Below are 25,414 nucleotides of genomic sequence, written 5' to 3' on the forward strand. Positions count from 1 at the left end.
TTATATTGAAAAGACGTGCTGCAGTCTTATGTGAAACTATGCTGGGAATTCCATCATTTTAAAAAGGTAGATTCTGTCAATTTGTAAAGGCACTGGAAATTAATTTACCCTAGCCCTAAATGTGAGAAGTGGGGAACAAACAAGTCCTGTGTTCTGTGTAGAGATGGGGAAGCATTTTAGGGACTGGTTGACAAGAAGCTGAAATGAACCTAATGAAAACCTGGGCCAGACGCTCAGGACTGAGCCATCTGTCATTCACTACTCATCAGGTTTGCTGAAGCCAATCAGGGGAAAAGCAAAAACATGTTTTCTAATCAAGAAAAGCCTCTAATGTGCTGATACCACTTGAGCTAACCTCTATCTCCTTTGATCAAGGTGATAAGACTGAAGAGCAACATACCAGGTTCTTGCTGTCGGGCCTGGAGCCTCCGAGGAGCAGAACCTTGGAACTCTGAGCATGACCATTCTGACACGCAAGGTGGAGAGCTGTGTTCCCTGCCTGAGAGAGGAGGAGAGATCTAATTCAGATTTGTTGTGCACTGATGTTTTGGCAGCGCTCTTCATGTGTATTTTACGGCTGCTATACTTTCATCATGTGCTTCTATAGGCATACAGTATTTAAAGAATGAGCAAGATACAATTTTGCAGTGTAACAAACAACTATTGAACAAACTAAAGAAAATCCAGATAAGTGAAGTATAGTCGTTGATCCCAGTTTATATACAATAATTCTAATTAGTACATTTTCTCCAAACAATATAGTAATATGTCTTCCATTCTGCCCCAAGTCTTTATTAATCCATGGGAATTGTTAAGGAGTGGGTTATGATGAAACCATGATGAACCTTGAATTAGGATTTTGTAGAGGAACAACTTCAAAGGTCAAGTATTAACTTTCACACTCATTTAAGTACAAAATATCTGATCATCAGTGTCCACTATGGCAGCTGCAGCTCCTTCAAAGGCATCATCAACTTCCCATTAATAACAGAATACCTAGAAATATTTCATTTCAAGAGGAAGACATTTCTACAAATCACAAGGTTTTGTTTTCAATGATTCAATCTGGATAGTTTGGAACAATAACGTTATTGTGTTGAATAACTCTTCTATAAGAAGCACTGAGTGAGACCTGGATATTAAAACAGAGCTTCTAGCAAACATATTTCTTAAGTGCTCTGGTCCAAATCTGACCACTCCACAATCTAATCACCTTGTTTTTTGCATGAACGTTGGCTCCAGCTTTCACCAGCAGTTTGACCGACTGGCTGAAGCCGTGCCAGGACACTTCATGGAGAGCAGTGTTTCCATCCTGAGAGGACAGAAAACAAAAGTCACATTTACTACATCAAACTGATAATACAGAATTTCTGATGACTCTATTCCTTCAAAACACTTTGAAGCTACTGTCAATACACACTACACTTCTGTGGTTTAGCTCATTTAAAAGGACACATCCTGGGATCTTTGAAAAGACGGAATCATTTCAAAATAAACATAGCTGAACTGCCCTTTATGTCTTACGGTGGTGAGGAGGATATCATCTAGAATGTTAATTAGCCTTTCAATCACAAACTTTTTAACAAATAATAGTCAAAATAGTATTGTTGTCCCGATTGAGGATTACTAAAACCAAAGAGCTGCTTTTGTCTGGACTGATTTTTACTGTAAATATGGAAAAACAAGGACTGCTTTTTTTTAATTGACAAACTTGACCAATTCATCAGTTGGCTGCTTTGAGAGCAAAGGGAGGAACTGTTGTATAGTGTTCCTCTTAAAGTGAGTGTACTGCTTTTTTTTTAAATAAAGTATTTGTTATTAAAGAATAACTCTTTTCTCCTCTCACTGTGACTCTGAATACTCTACTTTTCATATGAGGAAGAATGTGAAGCAGATGACAGACAGACTGATTTCTCTGAGATCACCAAATGGCTTATAATGACTGTGTTCTTCTGACCGACTGCGGCAGAGGTAGCATTAACTTCTCTATGTGTTTGTTTCTGTCTTTTCAGCTGCACCTTGTCCTGTCTGTCCAGTGCACACCCTTCCTGGATGAGAGCGCTGATGACGTCACTGTTTCCCACCACGGCCGCCCGATGTAACGCCGTCTGCTCCCCCTGCCAGCAGAGAAACACAGAACATTGTCTAACTATACACGACAACATGGCAACACAACAAAAGAGCAATCCACAATCCAAGCAATTTCACCATGTTAAAATCTTGTGTGATATTTTTAGTAAAATGTTATTTTGCAAGTGCTGTTGCAGGATACAAACATTCATAAATCTCTAAATCTTTTTACTTATAAAAATAATTTAAAAATAGTTGGAAATGCAATTTCTAAGAAATAGTTTGGTTATTGGGGACTTGGGTTATATGTCTGCTTCCTCTGAGTCGAACAAACACATAAGTGCATGTTCAGCTGAATAAATGCATTTTTATGGGACAGGTACTGCTCAATAGAAATACACCCTTCAACTTTTACACAGAGGAACGGCTGGACCACCTGCCCTATTGCAGTGGTTCTCAAATGGGGGGCCCGTGATGCATTACCATGACAGGGGGGTCTGTTAAAAGCTTCCAGTCATTGTGGGAACTTTAAGATCACAGAACCTTTCACAGTTAGCTAGAAAGTGCTACAGAAGGTGGGTTTTCCCATGACTGAGTGGAGAAGCTAGTTCATCCAAGTAACAGGACTTAATTAAGCTAATGTTACTGTTTATTTTATATTCAAAACAATATTAAAACCCCCTAAAACAAATTATGCCTTTACATTCTGAAAGTTTTGTTAGAAAGATGTTATAAGCACAAACTGTCCCAAACCTCTGCAAAGTTAGTATTGCTTACGCATTAACAATGTTAAGAAGATCCCGATATAACAGTGATACAAACCACAGCAGCTAATGTCAAACAGCTATATTTGCAGTCTGTTTGCTGGAGTGTACTGTGGTCCATATAACCATGTGAAAGCAGTGAGTATACAGTCCCAGGAAAAAGGTTCAATTCACATTTATACCCAGTCGTATATGGAATTCCTGCACACAGATCAGATTAGTGGTGAAAGAGATTCAGCCAGTCAGGTTTAAGAGTGCTGGAAGAGCAATAAGCAAAAAATGTCCATGAGAGAGAGAGGAGAAACAGGAGTAAGGAGGATCATTCCGGGCAAGATAAGAAGTGAGCCAGGGCAGCAGCAGCAGCAGAGGCATTAGATGAGCGGCATTTTTTCAGGGGAAGGAAGGATGGGGGGGACAGATTTCCACTGGCTCAGTAGGAGCAGGTTTGTCTAACCTCCTTCACTCTCCCTGATCCTCTAGGCTCTTTCCCAGCCCTCCTCCTGTGTCTTCTGCCCTCCTGCTCCTCCTCCAGCCTCAGTGTGCACTTCCCGCTCCCTCCAGTCCTGGAGGATTTACCGCAGCCTGTTGTGGAGCTCACTGACCACAGAGAGGGAATTTGGCAGCGCAATACATCTGGACTATATCTTTCTTTAGGGAAGGAGGACTTGCATCCTGAGGGCAATCCCACAAGTGGGAAGTCCAAAGGGTCCCACTCAAGGCCACTAGAGGTCATTAGACTACAGTTGTGTTAAAATAAAGAAATAAAATAAGTAAATAAAAAATATTCCAACATAAACAGCGCTGAAAGCAAAAAGGGAAGCGGCTGCTGGTAACCACTGATCAGGACTGCAGAGTGAGGTGGAGGTGGATAAAAAGTGGGATGATGGCCGACGCAGCAATCAGAGAGATGATTCTACTCACGTCGTCTTGGATGTCCAGGTCGCATCCAGCTTTGAGCAGGATACGCACGACCTCGATGTGGCCTTTGTAGGCAGCCAAGTGCAGCGGGCCTCTGCCATACTGTGAATACAAAACATAAACAACTCAAGATGCTGAAAAAAAACACCACAGTGCACCCAACATAAGCAAACACACTCTGCAGAGAAGCAGTCAGGGAACCCACCGCTGCTGTCCCACACACCAAGTCACAGTGTAGGGGTCAGATCATGCTGCAGTGTCATAGCTGATGGTACGACTGAAGACAGAGTATAATACATCTCGGTAATGAGTCGACTGAAAGCAAACAAATCCGTAATCCATGGTTTAAGAGAATAGTGCACAATCTGCACAGCTGTTCATGTTAGCTGAGTGGAGGATAAACTCTGCATCCTGTCAACAGAAAGATCTTTGGGTAAAAGCAAAAAGGTCTCTTAACTTAGGGCAGGTTTAAAGGAGCTGTTCACCCAAATGACAAAACCTTAAAGCATGTTTTACTTTCCCCTGGAAGAATTATTAAGTTTTATTCACCAATGCCTAAGATTTCTGCTTCTATCCCAATGTAATGGAATTTCAAAATAGATTCATGTTTTTTTTTCTATTCAAGAATAATTAAATTGTCAATGGACAATAAAAAGTGTTTTTCTGTTAAATTTATGTATCAATTTTTTTTTAATTTTTCTTATAGATGGATCAGGTCAGTGAGTGCTTAATTACGCTGCTACCGGCATAGCCTGTCGGGGGACCACTATAATTACATTGATAATACATCAATGTATTATTGCTGCTCCCTTCATCTCTTAATGAATGAAAGTTGTAAATATATTATTGTGATCCTGGGATAGGGATCTGTCAAGTGTAGCTCTCTCTAAGTTTTCTACATTGGTTTCCTGTTAAACGATTTGTCAACGCCTTTGTTGAGGGTTAAGGGCAGAGGATGTTGCACTTTGTTCAGCCCTATTAGGCAAATTATGACTTGTGAATATGGGCTATACAAATAACATTTTATTGTTTGAAAGGAGGGAAAAAAACATATTAATAAAAAGAAGGAAATATTTGTGTGAAATGTCAAAGATTTAAGATTGATCGTAAAAATCGACTAAGTTATAAAAAGTATTTCATAATAAAGTCTGTGATTTAAAATAAGGACAGCAACTACGTATATAGCTGAAACAATGTGCTGAAAATGATTAGTCAACAGAAAATTAATAAGTAAGTGTTTTGGTAATTCCTCATGTAGCGACACATACTAAACAATCCCTTCTGATTTTATACATTATCGTAATCTGAATATCCGGTAATTTTTCACAATATTATCTGACATTTTTTAGTCAACATGAATTAATGATGAAAACATAAAATAATTTACAGTTTATTCATAATGAAATATCTGTTAACTGCACTCTTAATCCACCCCACCCAAAATGCGCTCCCTTAAGCACTGGATCAGCCAATGGGAGCCGTCCAAAGGTTGTGTGCCATGCATTACATCAATCATCACAGCTCCATGCACATGATGGTTAATCCCTGTGAATGAAAACCCATAATTTATTGTATCCAACATTATACTTCCCTCGAAATGCTGTTTTTTTCTCAGATAAGCATTTTGGGGAATTGATCATGTATTTACAACATAAAAATGAGCTATGAAACTATAAATCAAATTATATTGTATCGTGATTGTTTGGCCATTTCTGATTTCTGAAAACACAGGGTCAACCTAATAAAGTTTACAAGAAAAAGTTTGTCTATAAGGAATCAACATTATTTGTCAGTTGTTTTCTTACTTATGGTTGCTTTTTCAATTTCATCAAACACGATTTTATAGATCTTTCTTTGAGCAGCTTTCTTTAAGTTGCAAGAACTAGGGTACCCGAAACAAATAAGACCTTCGCAAACATCATAAAGAATGAATAGAAAACAATTATCATCAAGGAAAAACTCATCATAGGACATATACCATATTTAACATGGATTGTCTGGGAGTATTAACACCTAGGCTTAACAATTTACTGCTGCAGCCCTTGCCTGGGTAAACAAAACCAAAACTACAACATCACTCAGTGAGTTCATATCTAACAGTCCCTTTCTATTGAATCAAAATGCACCAAATTGAACACACTCCTAAAAATCAGTTCCCTGACCGTGCCTAATTTTTTTCATCAGGATCAATGAATTGTTCCCTGGGAAAACAGCCCTATTTCAAATGTTTAAGAAACTGAAAAAGTTGGTAGAAGAATCTTGAATTAAATAAGAAGATATTTTTATATCATATTTTTGTTTTGAAATTGACACTATAATGGAAGATACAGCAAATTGAGATCCAAGAATGCTTTGTGTGTTACCATGGAGGCTGAGCTGACATAAGGGAATTAGCAGCAGGAAATGTCTTTCCAGCTCTCAACACATCCTGAAAATCCAAAATAATGAGCACTGCTTAACTGCATGGAGACGAAGACAGAGCAGGAAGTCAGTGAGTAGATAAACAGTCAAACTTCATACACAACATCCACACAATGTCTTTTAATCTGTAATTATCCTTAGTAAATACAGTTTAATTACAGATCAAGTGTTTTTCCCACACGACAGCACAAACCACATCACACCCCAGGTATTATCTCGGCGTTTTGAGGTGTGCTCTTTATTTGGGAGCGGCTCAGCTCGGCTCTGCATTCATGTGGCCCCTGGATCGAGTTACACTGGGCCTGACTTGGAGGGAAGCCACCAAGAGAGCTCAGGTAAACACAGCAAGCCTCAAGCTATCAGGGCGACTATGTCGTCTCCAGACTGACTGGTCTGTTTGTGAGTCTGTGGCCAGGCTCACATCTTCAACATAAGTTCAGAGTCTTCACAATTTTCTCTGCTAACCGAAATTTCAAGTGTAAATATAAAGTTTGTTCTTACAATAAAAATATACTACATATTCCACAACATACAGGAACATGAGATAATGGATATTGTGACAATATGTTTATGTTGAATGTCACTGTTTACCCCTTAAATTCAAAGTCAAATTCAAATTCATCAAACACCGAAAATCAAGTGACTTTAACCTGACTTTGGTGGTGCCAGTAAAATAACTTTACAAAGAGTGACTGATGTTTCTCATAGCTTACTTCTATTCTTCTAACCCTGTCAGCTTATCTTGAATATACAGACACTAATCTGGCCTGTTATTTCAGGAACCATGGATCAAGAAAAAGCTGTAGTTTATTTTCAAACTATAAAATGTCCCAGGCGCTACACAACTCTTATTAAGATTATATAGGTGTTTTCACCAACTGTTTCTTTGTAGATTATTTCCATTTGTGTTGTTGTGTATACATAGACTGTGTTTAACTAACATCTCTCTTATTCTCTTGACAGTCGCGTTACATTTTGAGGGAAGTTTCTTAAACTCTGTACATGTAGGTTTGATTACAAAAAGTCTAGGGCCACTAACTACCTTTTTCTGGACTGAACTATTTACTATGTTAGAAAGTGGACTTTGTGTTGATAATTTTGGGTCACAATATTGAGAATTCCACTACACAACTCTTCTATAAATGCAATTGAAAATAATTGTTTACACTCAGTGAGTTCCATTTGTTGTTACTAGTTTATAAAGGAAAATCAGGCTTTGCCACAATGTTTGAACAGATGTCTGAACTCTCCCAATTGTAGACCCAGCGTTGATCACGCAAAAACATCATCTCCTTTGTTTTTTTTAACTCCAACATCCTTCATTTTAAACCTCATCAAAACCCCTAACACCTAATCCTTTCTGCCTCCCTCTCTTCATCTGATTTATGATTTTCTATCTCAGTCCCATTCATCATATTAGCCGTCAAAAAAACATCCCTACATTCCTTGTCTTGAGCAGAGGAATGTTTCGCACGAACTCTGCCCCCTTTATCCTAGATTAAGCTTCTACGATGGCGCCTTGCCAAAACACCCAAATGCAGCACATTGCAACACAATCGTGCGAGCGAGCATCAGCTCATGTAATTGTGTTTTAGCTGTCGCAGTTTGATGCCATGTGTTCATGTTCAAATGGAAAACGGGTTTCGCAGTGCGAGAACAGTAAATGCAAAGCACATGATGCACAACAAAAACAGCCAGTATGAAGCATTAACACATGAAAAGAACTCAGTGCTCTTTTATTTCAGGCATCTGACATGGAGCATATATTATTTTAAAGTCACTAAATCATTGATTCTACACGTGTATAAGAAATATCTAAACTCCTTTTTAATTATTCCAGGAGCATGCTGCATGAACAAACCTGTCATTGTGGTGTCTAGGGAAACAAATCTATGATGGCCACCCAGAGTAAAAATTCCAGGTTCTCATGGGTAAGATCTTACTGCGGGCTGATATACTTTAAGTGGAGATGTACAAGCCTGATTCTGAGTCTCTCCACTGCAGATACTGTTTTCTTCCATGCAGATACAGGCTCTTTGTGTCAATTCATCTTCTGTTAAATGAAACCGCCTCCCAGGTAGCTGCGAAAAATGACCTCAGAAAATATTGTAAATGATCTAAGAGGGTGATGCAGTGGTTCTGTAGCATTTTTCCAGATAGGTTGCTGGCAATCTACCAAAAAAAACAATATGGCTAAAGTACCATCACACTTAAAGTACTGTATATTAAAGCCTGACCTACAGAGATTTTTGGGGGCGATGCAACTGGCGTTAGTAGGACATAAAATATTTCTGATATTGATATATCAGCCAATACTTATATATTCAAAAAATTTGACGTTTAAGTTCCTCTGGCAGACTGACACACATTCACAAACACGCACATATATTCTCACACAAATCAACTGAATACCTAATTCTATACCAACTCCCTTGTACCCTGACAAACCAGATGGCCCATACACAGAACTATCTTGGACACCTTCGTTGGTACTTGTTTAGAAGAGGGCAGGTGCTTTCAAAATAAAACGGGGCAGCTGATTGAATGAACCATCTGTCTCTCAGTGTGTCAGTTGCTGAATTCAGTCGGGAGACGAATGAAAGCACCTTTCCTGTTGCAAAAAGCCTTCAGTGTCGTTCTTTGCTCTTCTTTTAATGAATTACTCAGTTCTGATATAACTGATGCATTAGCATCTACACTGATAATAAAGTACTGTAATATATGTGTTGTTGCTTGTTTGTCTGAGACATGTGGTTTTCAGCATAAAATCATGTATGTTGACAACACCTATTCTAGTTTAAATTGCAAACCTGACACCGTCATTAAAACACCACATGTGCATCTAGACAGCTTGAAAGGCGTGCTGACATTAACTAATGGGAATGGGGAAAGGGTCGGAGACAGACATAAGCTTCTCTCCCCTCATACAACCACCTGCTATCACATAACTCAAGTTACATAATTGATGAACCCCATAAGATGTAATTAAAAACTCTGGAAACATCAAGTAACTGGGGCCTGCGATAACGTTGTTGTGTCAAACTATCTTCATAGTCTATAATGATTAATTTTTTAGTTTAATAGGTCAAAGTTTTATGACAAAACCCGAGAATGTGTCAAATCTTTTGGGTAAATTATGGTTTGAGTGATTAAATATCTATGAATAGCAGAATCAGACATAGAATTTAGAATCAAAGAATAACTAAATAAGATAATAATCAATGACAGCTTTCAGTACTAAAGTAGAGCACAATTTTGTATTCTCTGCTGTTGAGAGCATCCTGATTGGGTTTGATATCCAGCACTGATTGACAACAAATGTGAGAAGTCCTGAATCTGTTCTCACTGTGCATCATCTAACAGCCAGGCTATTATTCTACATGCAGAGATCACAGGCAGTTAGTGGCACAGGCGAGGGTTACATCACATCTTCGTAAAACAACCTCTGACCTTTGCTATGTTTACAGGAGATATTAGATCTGGGATGAAGAATAAAGCAATGCCTCTAAGTGTGTGTGTGTGTGTGTGTGTTTGTGTGTGTGTGTATCTACTCCTTGTAGTTGATCAGTATGGGAAATAGATGCTGGGTCAACTAATCAGATTAAACTAAATTAAAGTTTAATTCACTTTCAGCTGATTTAGCTTCTTGAAATCTTTGTAATATGACACACAGGGAAAATGGAAATGACCAGCGCAAAGATCTGAAGCTGCCAATTTCTGATATGCAGGTGAGTTTGTTTTTAAGGGATTTGTCCTTTTCTAATATTTTCTGGTGTCGCAGTGTCAAAATGCCTAAAATGAAATATAAGATACATATGAAATGGGGTTGAAAGCTTTAGAAAAGCTCAGAAATACAAACTGAGTCAAAGGTTAATATCACTTTCTAGTATGCAATTGAAAAAAGTTTAGGTACATATTTAGGTATAGAATTAGCACTTCTATCACATTATTTAGAATGATACCCAGTCCTGTGGATACATTTTGTATCCATGCAGAACAGATGTGTATACAAGGAAGGCAACTGATTCCTCTCCAAAATCTGATCTGTTTACACACCACAAACAAAGGGTAGGCTGAGATCCAACTTTTACAGCTACTCGGTCCCGTCACTTTTCCTGCGCCATACAGCTTCATTGACAGATTTTCACCAGCAAAACACTGCAGACTTTGTTGGAACCAACCTAAATGCTTCAGCTGTGGAAGCTCTTATAATATCCAGTCATGGACCGAAGTGTGTCTCAAATTGAAATTTAGATCTGACTGCAGTACAGCACATTCACTCACCTTGGTGACAGCTACTTTTGCACCCTTGTTGATAAGCTGGACCACATTGTCGGCCTGTCCCTTGTGTGACGCTATGAGGAGGCGCTCAGAGAGTGCGAGGACCTCAGCCGCATCCTGCTGGCTCATGAAGCAGGGCGAATGATGCTGCTGTCTCCAGATGCTGAGGAAGGCAGCTTTGGCAAGGCTCGCCGATGCCCTCTAACTCATGGTGAGCTCCTTGACAGACAGAGGTGTCAAACAGGAGCTGGAGAGGCTGCCAGTGGGTCTGATTCTTCTGCTGCTATAAACCGCACAAAGCGCCAGGATTCCTCCCCTTCATCCTCTTAGCTGCAGGGGAAGAGAACAGGAAACACATGAATGGAGGGAAAACAAGTCAGCATGTGCTCTGCTCATAGTAAGCTGGCAACCAGGAAAACAAGGGAACGGGCAGAGCGGACCGACATGTGTGATCATGTGAGCTGGACTGAAATAATCTGAAATGAGAGCCACAAACAGGGGTCATATGTGGTCACTGCTGTACAGCGAAGCAAGCTCTTCACACACAGTGAGACCAAAAAAAACAACAAGCAAGAACATGGTCCTAATCACTGCACACTTCACACACACACACACACACACAAACACACGCACACACACACACACACACACACACACATACACACACTCCTGTGGTTTGATGATTTTTTTCTGACACAATTCTGTGGCTTTGGTCTAACCACAGGAAAGAGAGCGATAAAAAGGAAAAGGGCTGCCGCACCTCAAGAGACTCCTCTTTTGTCATTATCATTCAAATCCAACAACTGACAGACATTGAGCTGTCATACAGTGTCTCCGTCTTTACAAGCTCAGTGGAAGGCATTGTAATTATTTAAGTTCCATATCTTTGGATATTAATTCTATCAGTTATGATTAGAAACGTGTTGTTCCTTCAATTTAACTACACACAATGTTTAAATGTTCTAATGGTCTCAATCATTCTTTTAAAATGGCAGCCCGATGAACACAGTTACAACAGCCAGACTGAACCAGTTACAACAGCCAGACCAGTCTACTTTAGGTCAAGAAACTCAGGTCTTAAAAATGCTCCATCATTAGCGAGTGTGGATGCTTTCAAAATAAAATGTGTGCTGAGTGGAACTATTTAGCAGGATTTTACCTGAGAACATCTTCTGCATGTATCAACATGGATACAGTTATCAGAACCCATGTCTGGCAGAGTTGAAGATACTGTTCCATTTCTTCCTGAGATGCCTTCCCAGCAGTGGCTCTGCGACCTTCCAAAAAACCTCTTATCAAATCACGATGACATTGATAATAATATAAATTAGCCTAAGCGTAAGATATTATGTTGCATTGCAATACAACTTATCTAGAGATGGATGGTTTGTTTTTAGAGAATAACACGAAAAACAGCATGGTGAAAAGGATTAGCACCCTGCAGCAGGTAATTTCCACAGGAACATGACAAGGTCATAGACGAGCAAACTGGTAACCGGAGACGGACACAGGATGTGAGAGATGGTGAAAGCAACGTTTTCAACTCAACACTGATTATACAGCTCTACCCTGCAGAGGAAGAGGCACGTCCCATCTGATCCCTGGAGTCTAATCTGTGATGACAGTTCCTCTAATGACTGTATTTTTTATTACTGGAAACACAGCAGAGAATGAGACAACATGGTGCAGATGACATCAACAAGACTGATTCACAGCACCGCAGGCAAACATGGCTACATCCAGAGAGAGAAATGGATTATTTCCAAAACATTAAACTTTAATTTCAACTGAACCATGAACCCTTGCTGTGCAATTCAGTTTGACTGCCAAATTATTTTTTGTGCACAAGCCCAACAATTTAAAACCCAAAATTGAATGGGTACCTTCCTTAAACAATTTCAATTGAGACAATATCTTGATCTCTTTTGAAAAGTAACTCTAGGAGATTACTATCAAAAAGTCAAAACTAGCCTAATGAAAGTATCTGCCTGAAGAAGTGCCTGATGACCTTGAAAATACAATGGAGCCCCAGGCACAAAAAGGCATTTCATAGAAGCCTACCCTGCTATATATTGTTAAACCTGGAAGGTTATTGGCTGCTATGTGTTCCAATTACCCCTATAAGCCTATAACTGACCTAGGTCTTGTACTACGAAGGAAGTTCAACATATCCAGGATATCTTTCTGATATCCGGGTGACATTAACCTAACAATCAAAATCAGGCTAAGCAGTCACACTGCTTATCAATTGAATCAACTCAGGTTCTGCCTCATCAAGATCTGAGCGCGTGCCCAAAAAAAAAGGGCGGGCTTTACTACGTATGACCAATCACCAATCACTGGCAGCAGCACCAAATACAGAGCGAAGAGGGGCAAACTCTTCTATCATAAAAATATGTTGAACAAACACATTATCCAAAGAGAAAGTAAAAGAGACACAGTTACAGCTGGTAAATGCAGGATGGAGAGCTGGTAAAAAAGAAATGTTACGGAGCCCCCTGGTGACAAAAGAAAGTCTATTAAGTAACCACAACATAATAACGTGTGGGACCAACATAAATAACTTTGGGCAGTGAGATATGAGTCTGTTCTTTACTAATGAGAACTGTTGAGCAGAAGTGAAGAAGCCTTTTGGATGAGAGATGAAAGGTTTCAATTGATCACATAATGTAGCCTCTATAATGAGATTTAGTTTGACATACACTGTCAGCACTGACTCTGAGGACACACTGTGGTGGAAATATTTGCAATTACTCGTATAAAAAAAACATATTTTCCTATTTTCATGCGCCACGGCAACAGAAGGTGACAGAGCATATTCGGTATTTTGGTGACAGGATGTGCCTGACGCATCTGGAAAGAAACTGAGATGTACTGGGTGTGTTAGTGGTGGGGATCAACTTAACCAATCAGACATTTATCATTCCCTATAAGGATACTCATCAGAATAGGTAAAATCTGTGCTTTTACAATGCTTGATCTTTTATCTCCAACGTAACCTAGCCCTTCAGAATAAGTAACCATGGTGATTTACCCCGATACAAAGTGAAAGAGACTGAATCATCCCTTAAAGGAATCTCATAGAGGTTTCACATCAGTGCATGTTATAAATTGTTTGTGTTTTAAGAAGTTGTACAGTGTATCTAAATTTAAAAAAAATTAAATTCAAGTTGCTGTTTAAAAGGGTGCTTGTGATTTAAGGTTTTAAACTCTCTTTGCTCTCCATATAATTGTCTTACTTCTCACAAAAACATCAACAACATGCTTTTACAACACAATGAATGTTGTCGTCATTCAGATTGACATGCAGAAGTGACCAGAGGTTTGTGTCCGACAAATTTCATAGTTTAAACGTCACCAAATTGTTTTAATCGGACGAGGGCCTGATATGCATGAAAAAGTTTTTTGCAAGAAGCGTTTGAATGGCTCCTTCCTGCCTGCAGAAAATGAACGAGATTAAGAAAAGAGTGTGTGTGTGTGTGTGGGGGGGGGGGGAATCTCTACCCGGCTGCATTCCAGTTGATTCTAAAGAAGATCTTTTTCACTGAGAGACCCACACACACAAAAGCAGGCCTTGCCGTAACAGTGAGGGTTCTCACACGCCGCTAGGCAACAAGGCTTTTGTGTAAACTTTTAGGAACTCAGGACTCGGATCAAAAACAAGAAATGCCAAGCCCTCGCTTTTCACATGGCTCAGGGAGGAGGCCCGGGAGAATACTTATTAACCTGCTCGCTCCTGAAAACAACCTCCCTGTCATACTGACACACTGCTTTGTATCCGTGTTGGTTCCCACCTGGAAGAAGTGGAGTTGCAAAGTCTTCCGTCGTAAATGAGTTACAATCAAAATTGTAACCAAGGTTAAAAATAGAACAAAAGAATGTGGCAGAAATTGGTTGTAGGGTTCTATTTGAACTTTTCAATGTAGGTGTAATCCAGGTTATTCAGATGAGTCTCATAAAATCAGTGTCACAGATTCAGTCCCATAAATGAGTTACAATACTGTTTACTATTCAAACATAAAGAAACAAAGACAAGAAATCATTCTAGACTGGTCACAGTAAATAAGACCTGCTTTAAAGGTTAAGCATAGAGTTGGTTTAAGATAGAGTAGGGCTGGGTGATAGTATAAATAATTATCGCAATGTGATTTTCATAAATAGTAATATCAAAGGTTCAATATATGTTGCTATAATGCCTTTGAATTGTGAAAGCAAAGTTTGGCGGTATAAACTAAAATTGATAAAAATTTATTTGTAAAATGTTCTGCTGTTGGTCATTTTCTTTTCATATAGAAAAAAGTTTAAAATCGCTTACACCACAACACCTACAATCAGTTTTTTAACTTAAAATTAATAGTAATGTGTCTCAACAATTATCGACTATTATGAATATTTGTATCTTTAAAGTGAACAAGATACACCTGTCTAAGACAGACTGAACCAATAAACAAAATGTTAATGCGACAGTGGGAATCAAACATGTATTTTGAACCCAACCAAACCACTGAACCACTCAGGTTTTCCACCCACACACATGGAGCATCTGTATGTCGAGGAGAGAGGTCAGGAACACCTCAGCCTGAACTTTATATGGCAGTGAGTGACAGCTTAGCAGCGCCCTTCCTATCAATTAAGGCTTGGATGTCAAAAGCTACATTTGCTGAACATAACTCACTAGCCTTTCAAAGCTGTAATCAGTGTCATGATAAGTGCTGAAGTATTGGAGCAATTTAAGTCAAAAGTGACTGGTTTTACAGCTGTTATAAAGACTACATCAGTGTGCCATGTGACCCTGTGACCAGAGAATACAGCTGTGGTTATTCTAGACAGAAAAATTCCAAAAACTGTTCTCTGTCCCACGGTTTTAAGTGCAAGTACAAACAGTGGTGAAAAAAAGGTATGGGAAACCTTTGAAATTACCAGATTTTCTGTATTAATTTGAGGTAAAATGTGATGAGGGGCCACATTCACTTCACATCCAGAGGCTAAAAGTAGGTGATTAAGTTAGGGGAAGCTCCTCAAAATAGGTCTCAGCAATCTGTTTGATTTATTCACTAAACTAAAAATGCTCTATAGACTTTGCTCATTAAATGCAGCCTACATCAATCTTGGCTTTGTGGCAGAGTAGCCATACAGACGCCTATCCTCAATGAAAGACACACGAAAGAACCTAAGGAGTCCGAAGAACTTTTGGACTGGGAGAAACAAGATTTTTTGGTCTGATGAAATCAAGACTGAACTGTTTGGCCTCAAGTCTAAATGTCGCGTCAGGTCATCAGGCATCCAACTCAGGACCTCACACTGAACCAAAAGGCCACCTTCGAGAATGAAAACCAATCTAAGGACAAAGATAAGACAATGCAAAAGTGGCCAAGGAACAACTCTGTGAATGTCCCTGAGAGACCCAACCAGAGCCCTTTCACACTTCTTCTCAGGGATCCAACCTGATAAGGCTTGCAAAGCTTCATTCATCATACCCAAGAAGACTGAAGACTGTAATCTCTGCCAAGGGTGCTACACTTAGTTCTGAGTAAAATACTGAGTTTTTCCTTTTTAATAAATGTGCAACATTTCTAAAACTCAGTTTTTGCTTTGTTTTTATGGGGTATTGGCTGGTTTACTATTTAACACTACAATAAACTCCTAGGTTTTCCAAATTATAACAATTGTCAGTTGACACAATTAAATAAATGGAGTGATATAGCGACACAGACTCTGGCGAGATGTAGTTTCAGAAGTGTAAGTGTGCCACTTAAATCAAATAACCATGACAGCCCTGAATAGCACCTCTCGAAACAGTGTTAAGCTGATGAATAATGCTGAGTCAGCGACGCCCACTATGGTTAAACTTGGAAGCTGACAACATTGTTACCAAGAACAGACCCTGAACAGCAATTAATATCTAAAGTATGCCAGGAATTTAACCGCTAGTGCCCATCTGTCAACATCAGCATCCGTGTTCAAAACATCAATCTAGAAACCCTTAATTTAAATTTTTGTGGGTGTGAGATTAGGATCTGACAAACAAGACATTAATGTGACCCACTGAGGGACCCCAAAAATACCCTAAATACCAACCTGATTTCAAAGAATTGTATGCTGGGGGGATGCAAAATAAAGCCTGAACAATTACGATTTTTAGGGGGATTTACAAAAAAATTCTATACCATATATTGGTAATATTGGCAATAAATGCTGATATCGATATGTCTGTGAAAGCCTCATATCAACCAATATTATCAGGCAACAAACATATTGGTCAGCTCAGAATTTCTCTTTCTAACTAACCCCCTTCAAGAAACCAGTAGTGCATCAAGGGCTCCATCATATGTTTTTTTCTGTGCACACTTCAAACATAGAAGTTTATTTTCTATATCTGAGTGTTAAAGATTCCCTAGGGCGTGGGTCATTAAACTTTAAATGCTCTCTGATGACTGCAGAAATACATTTTGCAGGAGATAACACCACAGAAAATAAAAAAAACATATCCTTCACTGCAGTGTGTACCTCTTATCTGGGATGAAAACATTAAAAACGAAATCTGTATTACCTTTGTGCAATGAGGCAGGGTATGAATGCACTATAATTAACTTCAGCGCTTTGAGCTACAACCCTGCCTGCTGTACATTCTCTGTTATGTGGGTCAGCTCTTGTATGTGCTCTCACAGCCCCATAAAGAATACCTTCATGACTTTCTGTTCCGTGGTTCACTGCATGAGCTTTTAACACACTGATACACTGTAAATTCCCTGAACTAGCCACAACACCTCATCTCTTAGACATGAAGAAGTTTATAAGTGTTCATCTACCAACATTTCACCGCAAGATTTATAGCTTTTTACCCTGGACTTCTAGGTCCAATTTCTGTCCGTTCTTTCAATTAAAATACTTCAAGCGTTAAATGAAACACAAACATAGCAGCAGTTTTAGAAGAGCCACTAATGATTAACTAGATTTCTATGGAGCAGTCTCCATCTTCTTACATCCCTTTTCTATATGTTATTTTACATGAGGAAAAAGGTGGGACAACATTCAGTTTAGTGCCCAAACTATTTACAGCACTCGATTACCAGGGAGCACTCTCTTCTTAATTATAAAGAGTATAAGTATAACTCACTAAGGTAACCAAGACAAATCCCACTTCAGACTTCACACCAACGCTGACAATATGAACAATTATTATGTAAAGAATGTCTCTCCTGATGCTGAGGTTGATTTGCCAATCTTGGCACACATCCACTCTTGACTGTCCTGGAGGGGAACCCCTCTGAGTAGACCCTCCCAAGCTTTCTCCCTTTAGAAAGTATTTTCCTTGTTCTCATGAGGGTGTAAGGTTTTCATGGGTGTCATTTTCATCTAATGAGGACACGAGAGCCTTTCCGTCCCCAAAAGCAAGATCAAACTAAATTTGACATAAAAATACCAAATATGCAGGAGAAGTTGTACCCTTATATGTGTGACATAAGGGTACGAGCAGCTTTTACCACAGAATAGATTTATACTGTGGAGGTAGACCACGCTCTCATGTTACGCATGAGAGCACACAGTTTGCGCTAGTGCACAAGAGAGCCCCAGTGACAGGTACACAGAGAATACAGGTGTAAAACCCTAGATATGCCTGCCTGCTTAGAACTGCCCATCTCAGTAACACAGCTGGAACCATGACAAGGTCTTCCTGCCTGAGAATGAATATAAAACCTCCATGGAATTTTAATGGATATTCTGACTGCCAATAAACGCGACGGGATGATGCCAATGGTCAGTCCAATTATTACTGATGGGTAAATGCGTTTGTGAAAGAATGAGAGAAAAGAGTTCAGGAAAAGAGTTCAAAGCACTATATAGAACTCTATAAATTCCAAAAGAAACTATCATTAATTTATTTTGGACTAGCATTAAATCTGACTGTAAACAACGAACAACACACAGTGACAGATATATTACGTGCAGCTTCCCATCAAAGGCTATTACCAGTGCAGCTTTTCACTCATTAGGAGGGATTTTCCCATCACAAACATGAATATATGATTTACAAGTGGCCAGACTGGAAGGTCCCCCTCAACCCTTTCTTCTATCCCCGGATTTCACTCAAATCTCAGCCATCTGTCTTCCCCTTCACTAGTAAGGGACAGAGTGCCAACCCAGGTTAAAACAATCCTTTGACCCATTAACTAATCCTGAGATTTGTTTCAGTGATAGCTAGCTCACAGCGGCAGTGAGATCTGTGCTGACTGAAGCGTTTATGATGGACAAAATGGACCATAAATTCTCAAGAGAATGCTGGACAAATATTTACGACTACATCATCAGTTTAATCACTGTAAAGTAATGTGTATTTTGTGCAGAGACATGGGAGGCTGACATGCTGCTGGCTTATCCTAAGATCAATGCTGGAAATAAACCTTCTGTCATCCATGTGACAGCCGAGCCAGATGTGATAGCCATCTAAATAACTAGTACAGAGGTCAACTTATACAAGATAGGACTCAAAATAACATTAACAACATGTAATGTATTTTAGTATAACTCTAGTATTAAAAGACATTTTAATTACCATTTAAAAAAGCTGGTCTTTTGGGGTCAAACATTTTCAGATTAGACTTTTGATATTAAAGTAAAAAAATATATATCTAAATAAATAAACACACAGAAATGTTTTACCCTGGTAAATGATGAACAGGTTTGAACTTTGCATTACTATCTTTTCTTTCTCTTCTTTAACGTCATTGTATAATACCTACTTGTGTGAAAATGCTGGGAAACTGAAACACTCCAAGGGAAAGTCAGACCATGGTTTGCTCCTGTGGTCAGAGTGACAATATCTGGCATTTGGAGAGTAGTGATAGTTAGGTTTAACTTGTACAAAATAGGAAGTGGACAACATTTTTCTCACCAAACACTAATCCTCTCCAAAAGATTCAGAATAAATCATAGTGACCGAAAAACTGCATTGACTCCCCTCTACGGCATCCAAATTTGCCGATGCCAATTTCCCAGATTGCTGTCGTTGGATATCATCAAAAGTGTGCACACAAAATGGTTCATGCCACTTGTGCTCATTTGAACCAGAGGCTCTGTGTTGCATGTAAACAAGATTACACATATTCCAGTGCACTGTTACCCTTACTGATAACCTCATTTATCCCACAGTGTGAGGCAGCAGGGTCCTGCCATGAAAGAGATTGAATTCAAGCTTAGCGCAGCTTCTCCGGGACAGTTACCAAATTCATCTTCAGCAATTTTATAATAGATGTCCTGTAAAATACACACAACCAAAATATTGCTTTACTAACAGGTATTTTTGCACATGCACACATACGCATAAAAGATACAAATACAGACCCCCAAAATTGAGACAAAGACGGTGTAGCTGCTCGCAATACCACATCTCCTGCTGAGTGTCAGCTGAGGGGGGCAGATTTTTTCAGCACTCCCTCCCTTGGAACACAGACAATTCACTAATTCATCTGCACATTATGATATCAGCTTCATATCCGCAGGCAGCTGGTGGCTAGCATTAGCTCAAATGGAATTAACTAGAAACCACACCCTGTTTGCCTGATTATATGGCCTTACATCTCACAGAGGGATATATCTCCTCAACAAACACAAACCAACAGTTTAAATCAATATATTTTCAGTCCTTTCCTCTCACACATACAATCTGTAGATTCACAACAGGACAGCCACAGCCAGCTAACCATCCCGTCACAACAGTCCCATAAACTGCAGCACAGGAAAGTGTAAATTGTTGGAACGGTTGCCAGTCATCATCTGTTACTTTTCAATTTAAGGTAAAAAAAGTGCATAATAATTATGATTAACTTCCCAGAAAGCAAACATTTTGCAACTAATCCAGCCCTGAATGAACCATTTACATAAGCACGTACTGCAAACACGTGGAAAAGACGAAAATACAGAAATCATTGTGGGCATTGGGTCACTCAAATAAATATTTTGATTACTCCAAAAACCTTTTTTATCCAGCCCTAGTGTTCATACACCAATGCTTCCCTCCATTTCTTTAATCCCCTGCATACACATAGAGCTCCCTGAAAGTAGGTGCAGTGTCTGAGGGAGGGCGAGGGGCTGTGCACGGCTATAGAGTTCATTGTTTCAAGTCATAAAGACTTTAAGTGGTATTTAGAGCTCCTGCAATGCAAAGGACTGGATAAAGCTCCTTTTCTTATGCCTCAGAGATATTCACTTGCAGTGCAAGTAAGGAAGCAGTACTATGAGAAACTGTGTGCTAATCCCATGATTTGTCTTATTACACTACCACCTGAGGTTGGGCTTAAAATTGTAATGTGTAAATCTGATTACAAAGTGACATTATCCCCGTAGAAAGCATTTCAGAATCGGTACATTTAACTCACTACAAAGGCATAGTAAAACATATGTGTTGCTTCAACATTGATTTTCACTCACAAAGCAATATGGGAATTGGCTGCTCTCATCATCTGTATTTGCGCTAGGCTCCATCTCACCATCTGACAAATCTAATAATCACCTCTCGTACAGTGTCCAGTTTCTGGATCCTGTACAAACAGCCACCCCCGCCCTGTGACCCATTAAACTTATTATGTTCCCATTATACACATGGTGACCTCTGACCTCGACAGCACTGTGCCATGCTCATTAGCTCCCCCGGGACAAGAGCAGATGGACACATGGTCGAGGTTGTTGTTCTTAATCTAACTGTGTGGATGCACTCATCAGCTTCACACAGACCTCACACTGAGAGGCTGCATTATATGGCACTGTATTCAGGTGGAAATCTCACCCTCTGAGAAACAAAAAAAAAAGCAGTTTAGGAAATAGGAGTGTTTAATAAAATTCTCCTTTTTTCTAAAACAAAGATTTGAAAATATCAGATGAGTATTTGAGTGACATGAGTTAACATGTAGGTCAATTTACTCAACATGAGTTTGTCTCAGCCTCTGAGAAAAGCTGTGTACTCAGGGTGGAGGATCATATTTAGGACAATATCTCCCGGCCCTTGTGCTGTGATTTCCAAACAACACTAAAATATGATATTGTTGTTATCGTTTCACTTTTGTCAGGATATATAAGCAAAGTACACCTGCTTTATCATACAATCATCCAATCAGCTAATCATATATAACTAAATGCATTCAGATACCGGTCAGAATTCTGTTAATGTTAATGTCAAACATGAGAAAGGAGCAAGAATGGGATCTCTGTGACTTTGACCATGACATCATTGCTGGTTTGATATTTCCAAAACTACTGATTTGCTGGGATTTAACGCACGTGTTCAGAATGGAGCCAAAAAAGAAAAACATCCAGTGAGCAGCAGTTCTGGGAATGGAAACACTTTGCTCATGTTGTAAGTGTGGTGAGTAGAAAAGCATCATGAATGTGCAGCTGCAAAAAACGATGATGTAGTCATGTCAACCTGGAGCAAAACCTCAAAGGAATGTTTCCAACATCTTATGGAATCCATGCCCTGCCCAGTTTGGGTCGGGCATTCCTGATAATGTGAGTGTGTAGTATAGGTGTGAGGAAACCGAAAGTGAACACTCAAGCGGACGTCCACACAACTAGGTCAGGGTTTTCTCCAGGGTTTGGCTTTAAAATTTGAACAACGCAGCCACATTCTCAACAGCACAGACGTCTCCAGTCAACCTCTGAAGAGAAGTTCACCCAAAAAGGAAACTATTCCCTCCAGGCTCCCTGGACCCTGACTTCACCCTTACAACACTAACAACCCATTGGAATCCTACACACAACTAGGTGACAACAACCAGTCCTGCCCTCTGGGTGTAAGTTGCTGTACTTAGCATATGATCATTATAGCACATTACTGACCAGCCTTTCTTAATAAGCTCATAACCTCAATGGATAAATACCTCAATGTGAACCCTTGTAGTCTTAAATATTCAGGTTAAGCCTGAGGGCAAGTTCCACGCTGCAGAGAGGATTTCACTTAAGCCTACTTTATTTCACATTTTCCTGGTATTATTTTCCAGGGGCTGTAGCCTAATTTGCATCAGATACAGCGCTGGCTAATTTGCACCCATTGTGTTAATCCATTTTTCTACTGCTTAATATTCTGTTGTTTTCAGATACTTCTCTCACAGACACATGGTTTTAATATATTCACCCGAGTCCATGGGCCAATCCTTCTGTTTCAATAGTGACACATTTTTGCAGGAATAATAACTGAATAATATGTGTGCAACAGTAGAAACTAAAGCAATGGGGTAATACACTGCATATAATGATAACACTGAATATCTTGGTATTCAATAGTGACCTGTACACACACATGAGTGCGGTAGCTTTCTTAATATTTGTCAGAGAGGAATTTAAACTTAAATATGAATTTATTTTACAGTGACATATTTTACAGACACAGGGATTATAAAAAGTTGATTTCTATTCAAATTAAAATTTATGAATAGCAATGAGACTTATAGACAAGGTTGATGTAAAATAACTGACTGTTTATTGAGTCATGTGTTAAGACATAAAGATTTAGTTGACCTAAAAATATTATGTGTAAAGCCAGAGATGGTTCCTGCTAACAGAAAACCAACAGCAGCTGGTTACATTAACATCGACCAACATGGATCATAGAAGGAATTAGAAGTAGAGTTAAAAAAATCCATATACACGCATTACGTTTAAAATGATGTTTAAACTGTATTTCTGTTTATGGAATGAAACTTTGGAAAACTCAGCAAATTGTTTAATATCTTGCTCAAATATTATTTGACTTATGGGACTGTAGCATATTGATAATATTGATGTTGGAAATTTATTGATATATAATGATTATGGAATCTACACTGTACGTATTCAATTATATTCCATTAAACTGTTTTTATGTCCTTGCGCTTAAATTGGATGTTTACTTATTATTACTTTTACTGATGTCTATTTTCTGAGAATATCTAATTCTATTTGATCTTAATTGATTTGTTACGTTATGTGTGGAAAGAAAGGAAAACAAAAAAAGTTGGTAAATTTGCATTTAGGTTATTAATAAGAAAGGGTCAGGTAATATAAGATGTTTCGTCTTCCTGCACTTTGTCCTTCATGGATTGGGTTAAATAGAAATGTAAGTAAAAAGTAAAATAAAATCTCCATAGAATCAATATAACGTCAAAACAAGTTAATGACTAATATTGGGGGTGTATTAACGAGAAAGGAGCGAAAGTAAAGTAAAGAATAAATGAGTGACAATGTCGCGAAGCAGCAGACTCACATGAAACCACAGGAAATTAGTTAGCTGCGACTAAGCTAACACGACCTGGAATTAGCTGAGGTTTGTTTTCGGTCGTGGCGCAGAGTCTCAGCCACCATCCAGGGAACAGGGGCGAGACGCACACACATGCACACAGATACGGTATGTTTTAAAACACACGCACACACACACACAAACACACACACAGGAGGAGAACATGCACACACACAGACTCACCAAGTGTCGAGTGGAGTGACGGCGGTGGGTTATCTGTAGTCCCTCAGCCCCGCGCAGCAAATGTTTGTTAGTGTCAGAGAGAGGAAACTACAAAGTGAACACACCAACTCCCTCACTCTCTCTCACACACACAGTCACTGGCACTGCTGCTGTCTTCCACCCTCCTCGCCCTCCTCCTCCTCCTCTCTGTGTAATTTGCATGTCAACAGACTGTGTCGCCACTTGGAAATGAAGGAAGAAGAAGGAGACGCACGGGGCAGCTGCAGTCTGTCCAACTTTCTAATCTAATGGGTCGTCCCCCACTTTTCTCCCTTGGCTGCTCAACTCCAACACAAGCATGCTAACGGAGCGTGTCATCTATTATGGCGAGGGAGCTGCTGCTTGACCCAGAGATGTTGAGCTGACCACCATGAGCATTTAAATGAAATAACAAGCTCAGGTTTTATTATAGCGCCTCGGATAGTATACTTCAAAGGGACATTTCAGGAATTCACTGGTCTCTTTGCCCCAGCCTCCACGCTACGTCATATCTGCACACAGCATGTTACATAGATATCTGTGGCTCCTTCGTTCTCACACTGATTAACCCAAAGTATCTGAAGGAGAGGTGTCGCAGGTCTCTTCTGTGAGACTGGAAATCAGCACGTTCTTCCATTTAGTCCACCTTATATATATATATATATATATATATATATATATATATAGCTCAATCAGGATTTTCAACTAACTTGACATTACCTGTTATTTCATTTAATTTACACTTAACTGTGTAATAATCATTTTCTATTCTTGCAAACTCAATATCACATGTGCAACACTGTTTCATATTTTGTTTACGTTGTGTATATATTCCACATATGCTGTGCATGTACAAATATGCCTTTTATCTTGTGTGTATTTTATTATTTTTCCTTTTTGCTGCTGTAACACTGCAAACAACTTTGCAGTTGTACATAAAAAGCAGGGTGTTGGTTTCATTCCACTACAAGAAAACGATGTAATACATGCACCAACATGTGTCAGGGAATATGTTACTACATAGAGGGCAATGAGGTTTGCCCCCCCCCCCCCCCCCCCAACAATGTCATACTTTTGTATATATCCTTTTTTTATATAGTTTGAATGAGTATACTTAAATTTGTAAAAAATCTCAACACAGAGTCCACAGATTAGATTAGTAAAAATGTAAGTGTACAGTTCAGACTCACAACCTAAGATTTAGTTAAGTTATGAATTTGGGCACAGCTCTTTAAAACGTCACATGCTTTCTATTACAAATTTGTACTCAGCTCTGATAACCCCAGATGAGCCGGTGACATCACTGGGTTTAAAGCTCCTTCGAGGCTGAGGAGGACGTCATACATGCTCAGAAGCCATTTTAATGTGTAGTGGCTCCCAAACTAGGCCTTGGGGACTCCCAGGAGGAGGTTCCCTGAAAGGAGAGAAAGGGCGGCACATCTAAATCTAGGTTTGTGAAATTCAAGATAACGACAGCCCTTGACCGACATTG

The 25,414-nt window shown here is 39.3% G+C and overlaps 1 protein-coding gene across 2 annotated transcripts in view; it reads right to left on the reverse strand.

Moving 5' to 3' along the window:
• ankrd6b (ankyrin repeat domain 6b) overlaps positions 1–24,054 on the reverse strand; it is a 34,960-nt gene extending 10,906 nt beyond the window's left edge. The window contains exons 1-6 of one of the 2 annotated variants that reach the window (XM_062411725.1): positions 23,905–24,054; positions 10,458–10,784; positions 3,756–3,854; positions 2,019–2,117; positions 1,214–1,312; positions 401–499 (exon numbers count right to left, since the gene is read on the reverse strand). In XM_062411725.1, coding sequence (XP_062267709.1) covers positions 401–499; positions 1,214–1,312; positions 2,019–2,117; positions 3,756–3,854; positions 10,458–10,583 — 522 coding nt within the window. In that variant the 5' untranslated portion in view covers positions 10,584–10,784; positions 23,905–24,054. The remainder of the gene's footprint in view (positions 1–400; positions 500–1,213; positions 1,313–2,018; positions 2,118–3,755; positions 3,855–10,457; positions 10,785–23,904) is intronic. The other variant, XM_062411727.1, reaches the window with a different exon arrangement.
• Positions 24,055–25,414: the final 1,360 nt, after the last annotated feature.

Source organism: Platichthys flesus, chromosome 18 (genome assembly GCF_949316205.1).
Source record: "Platichthys flesus chromosome 18, fPlaFle2.1, whole genome shotgun sequence".
Classification (NCBI taxonomy): Eukaryota; Metazoa; Chordata; class Actinopteri; order Pleuronectiformes; family Pleuronectidae; genus Platichthys; species Platichthys flesus.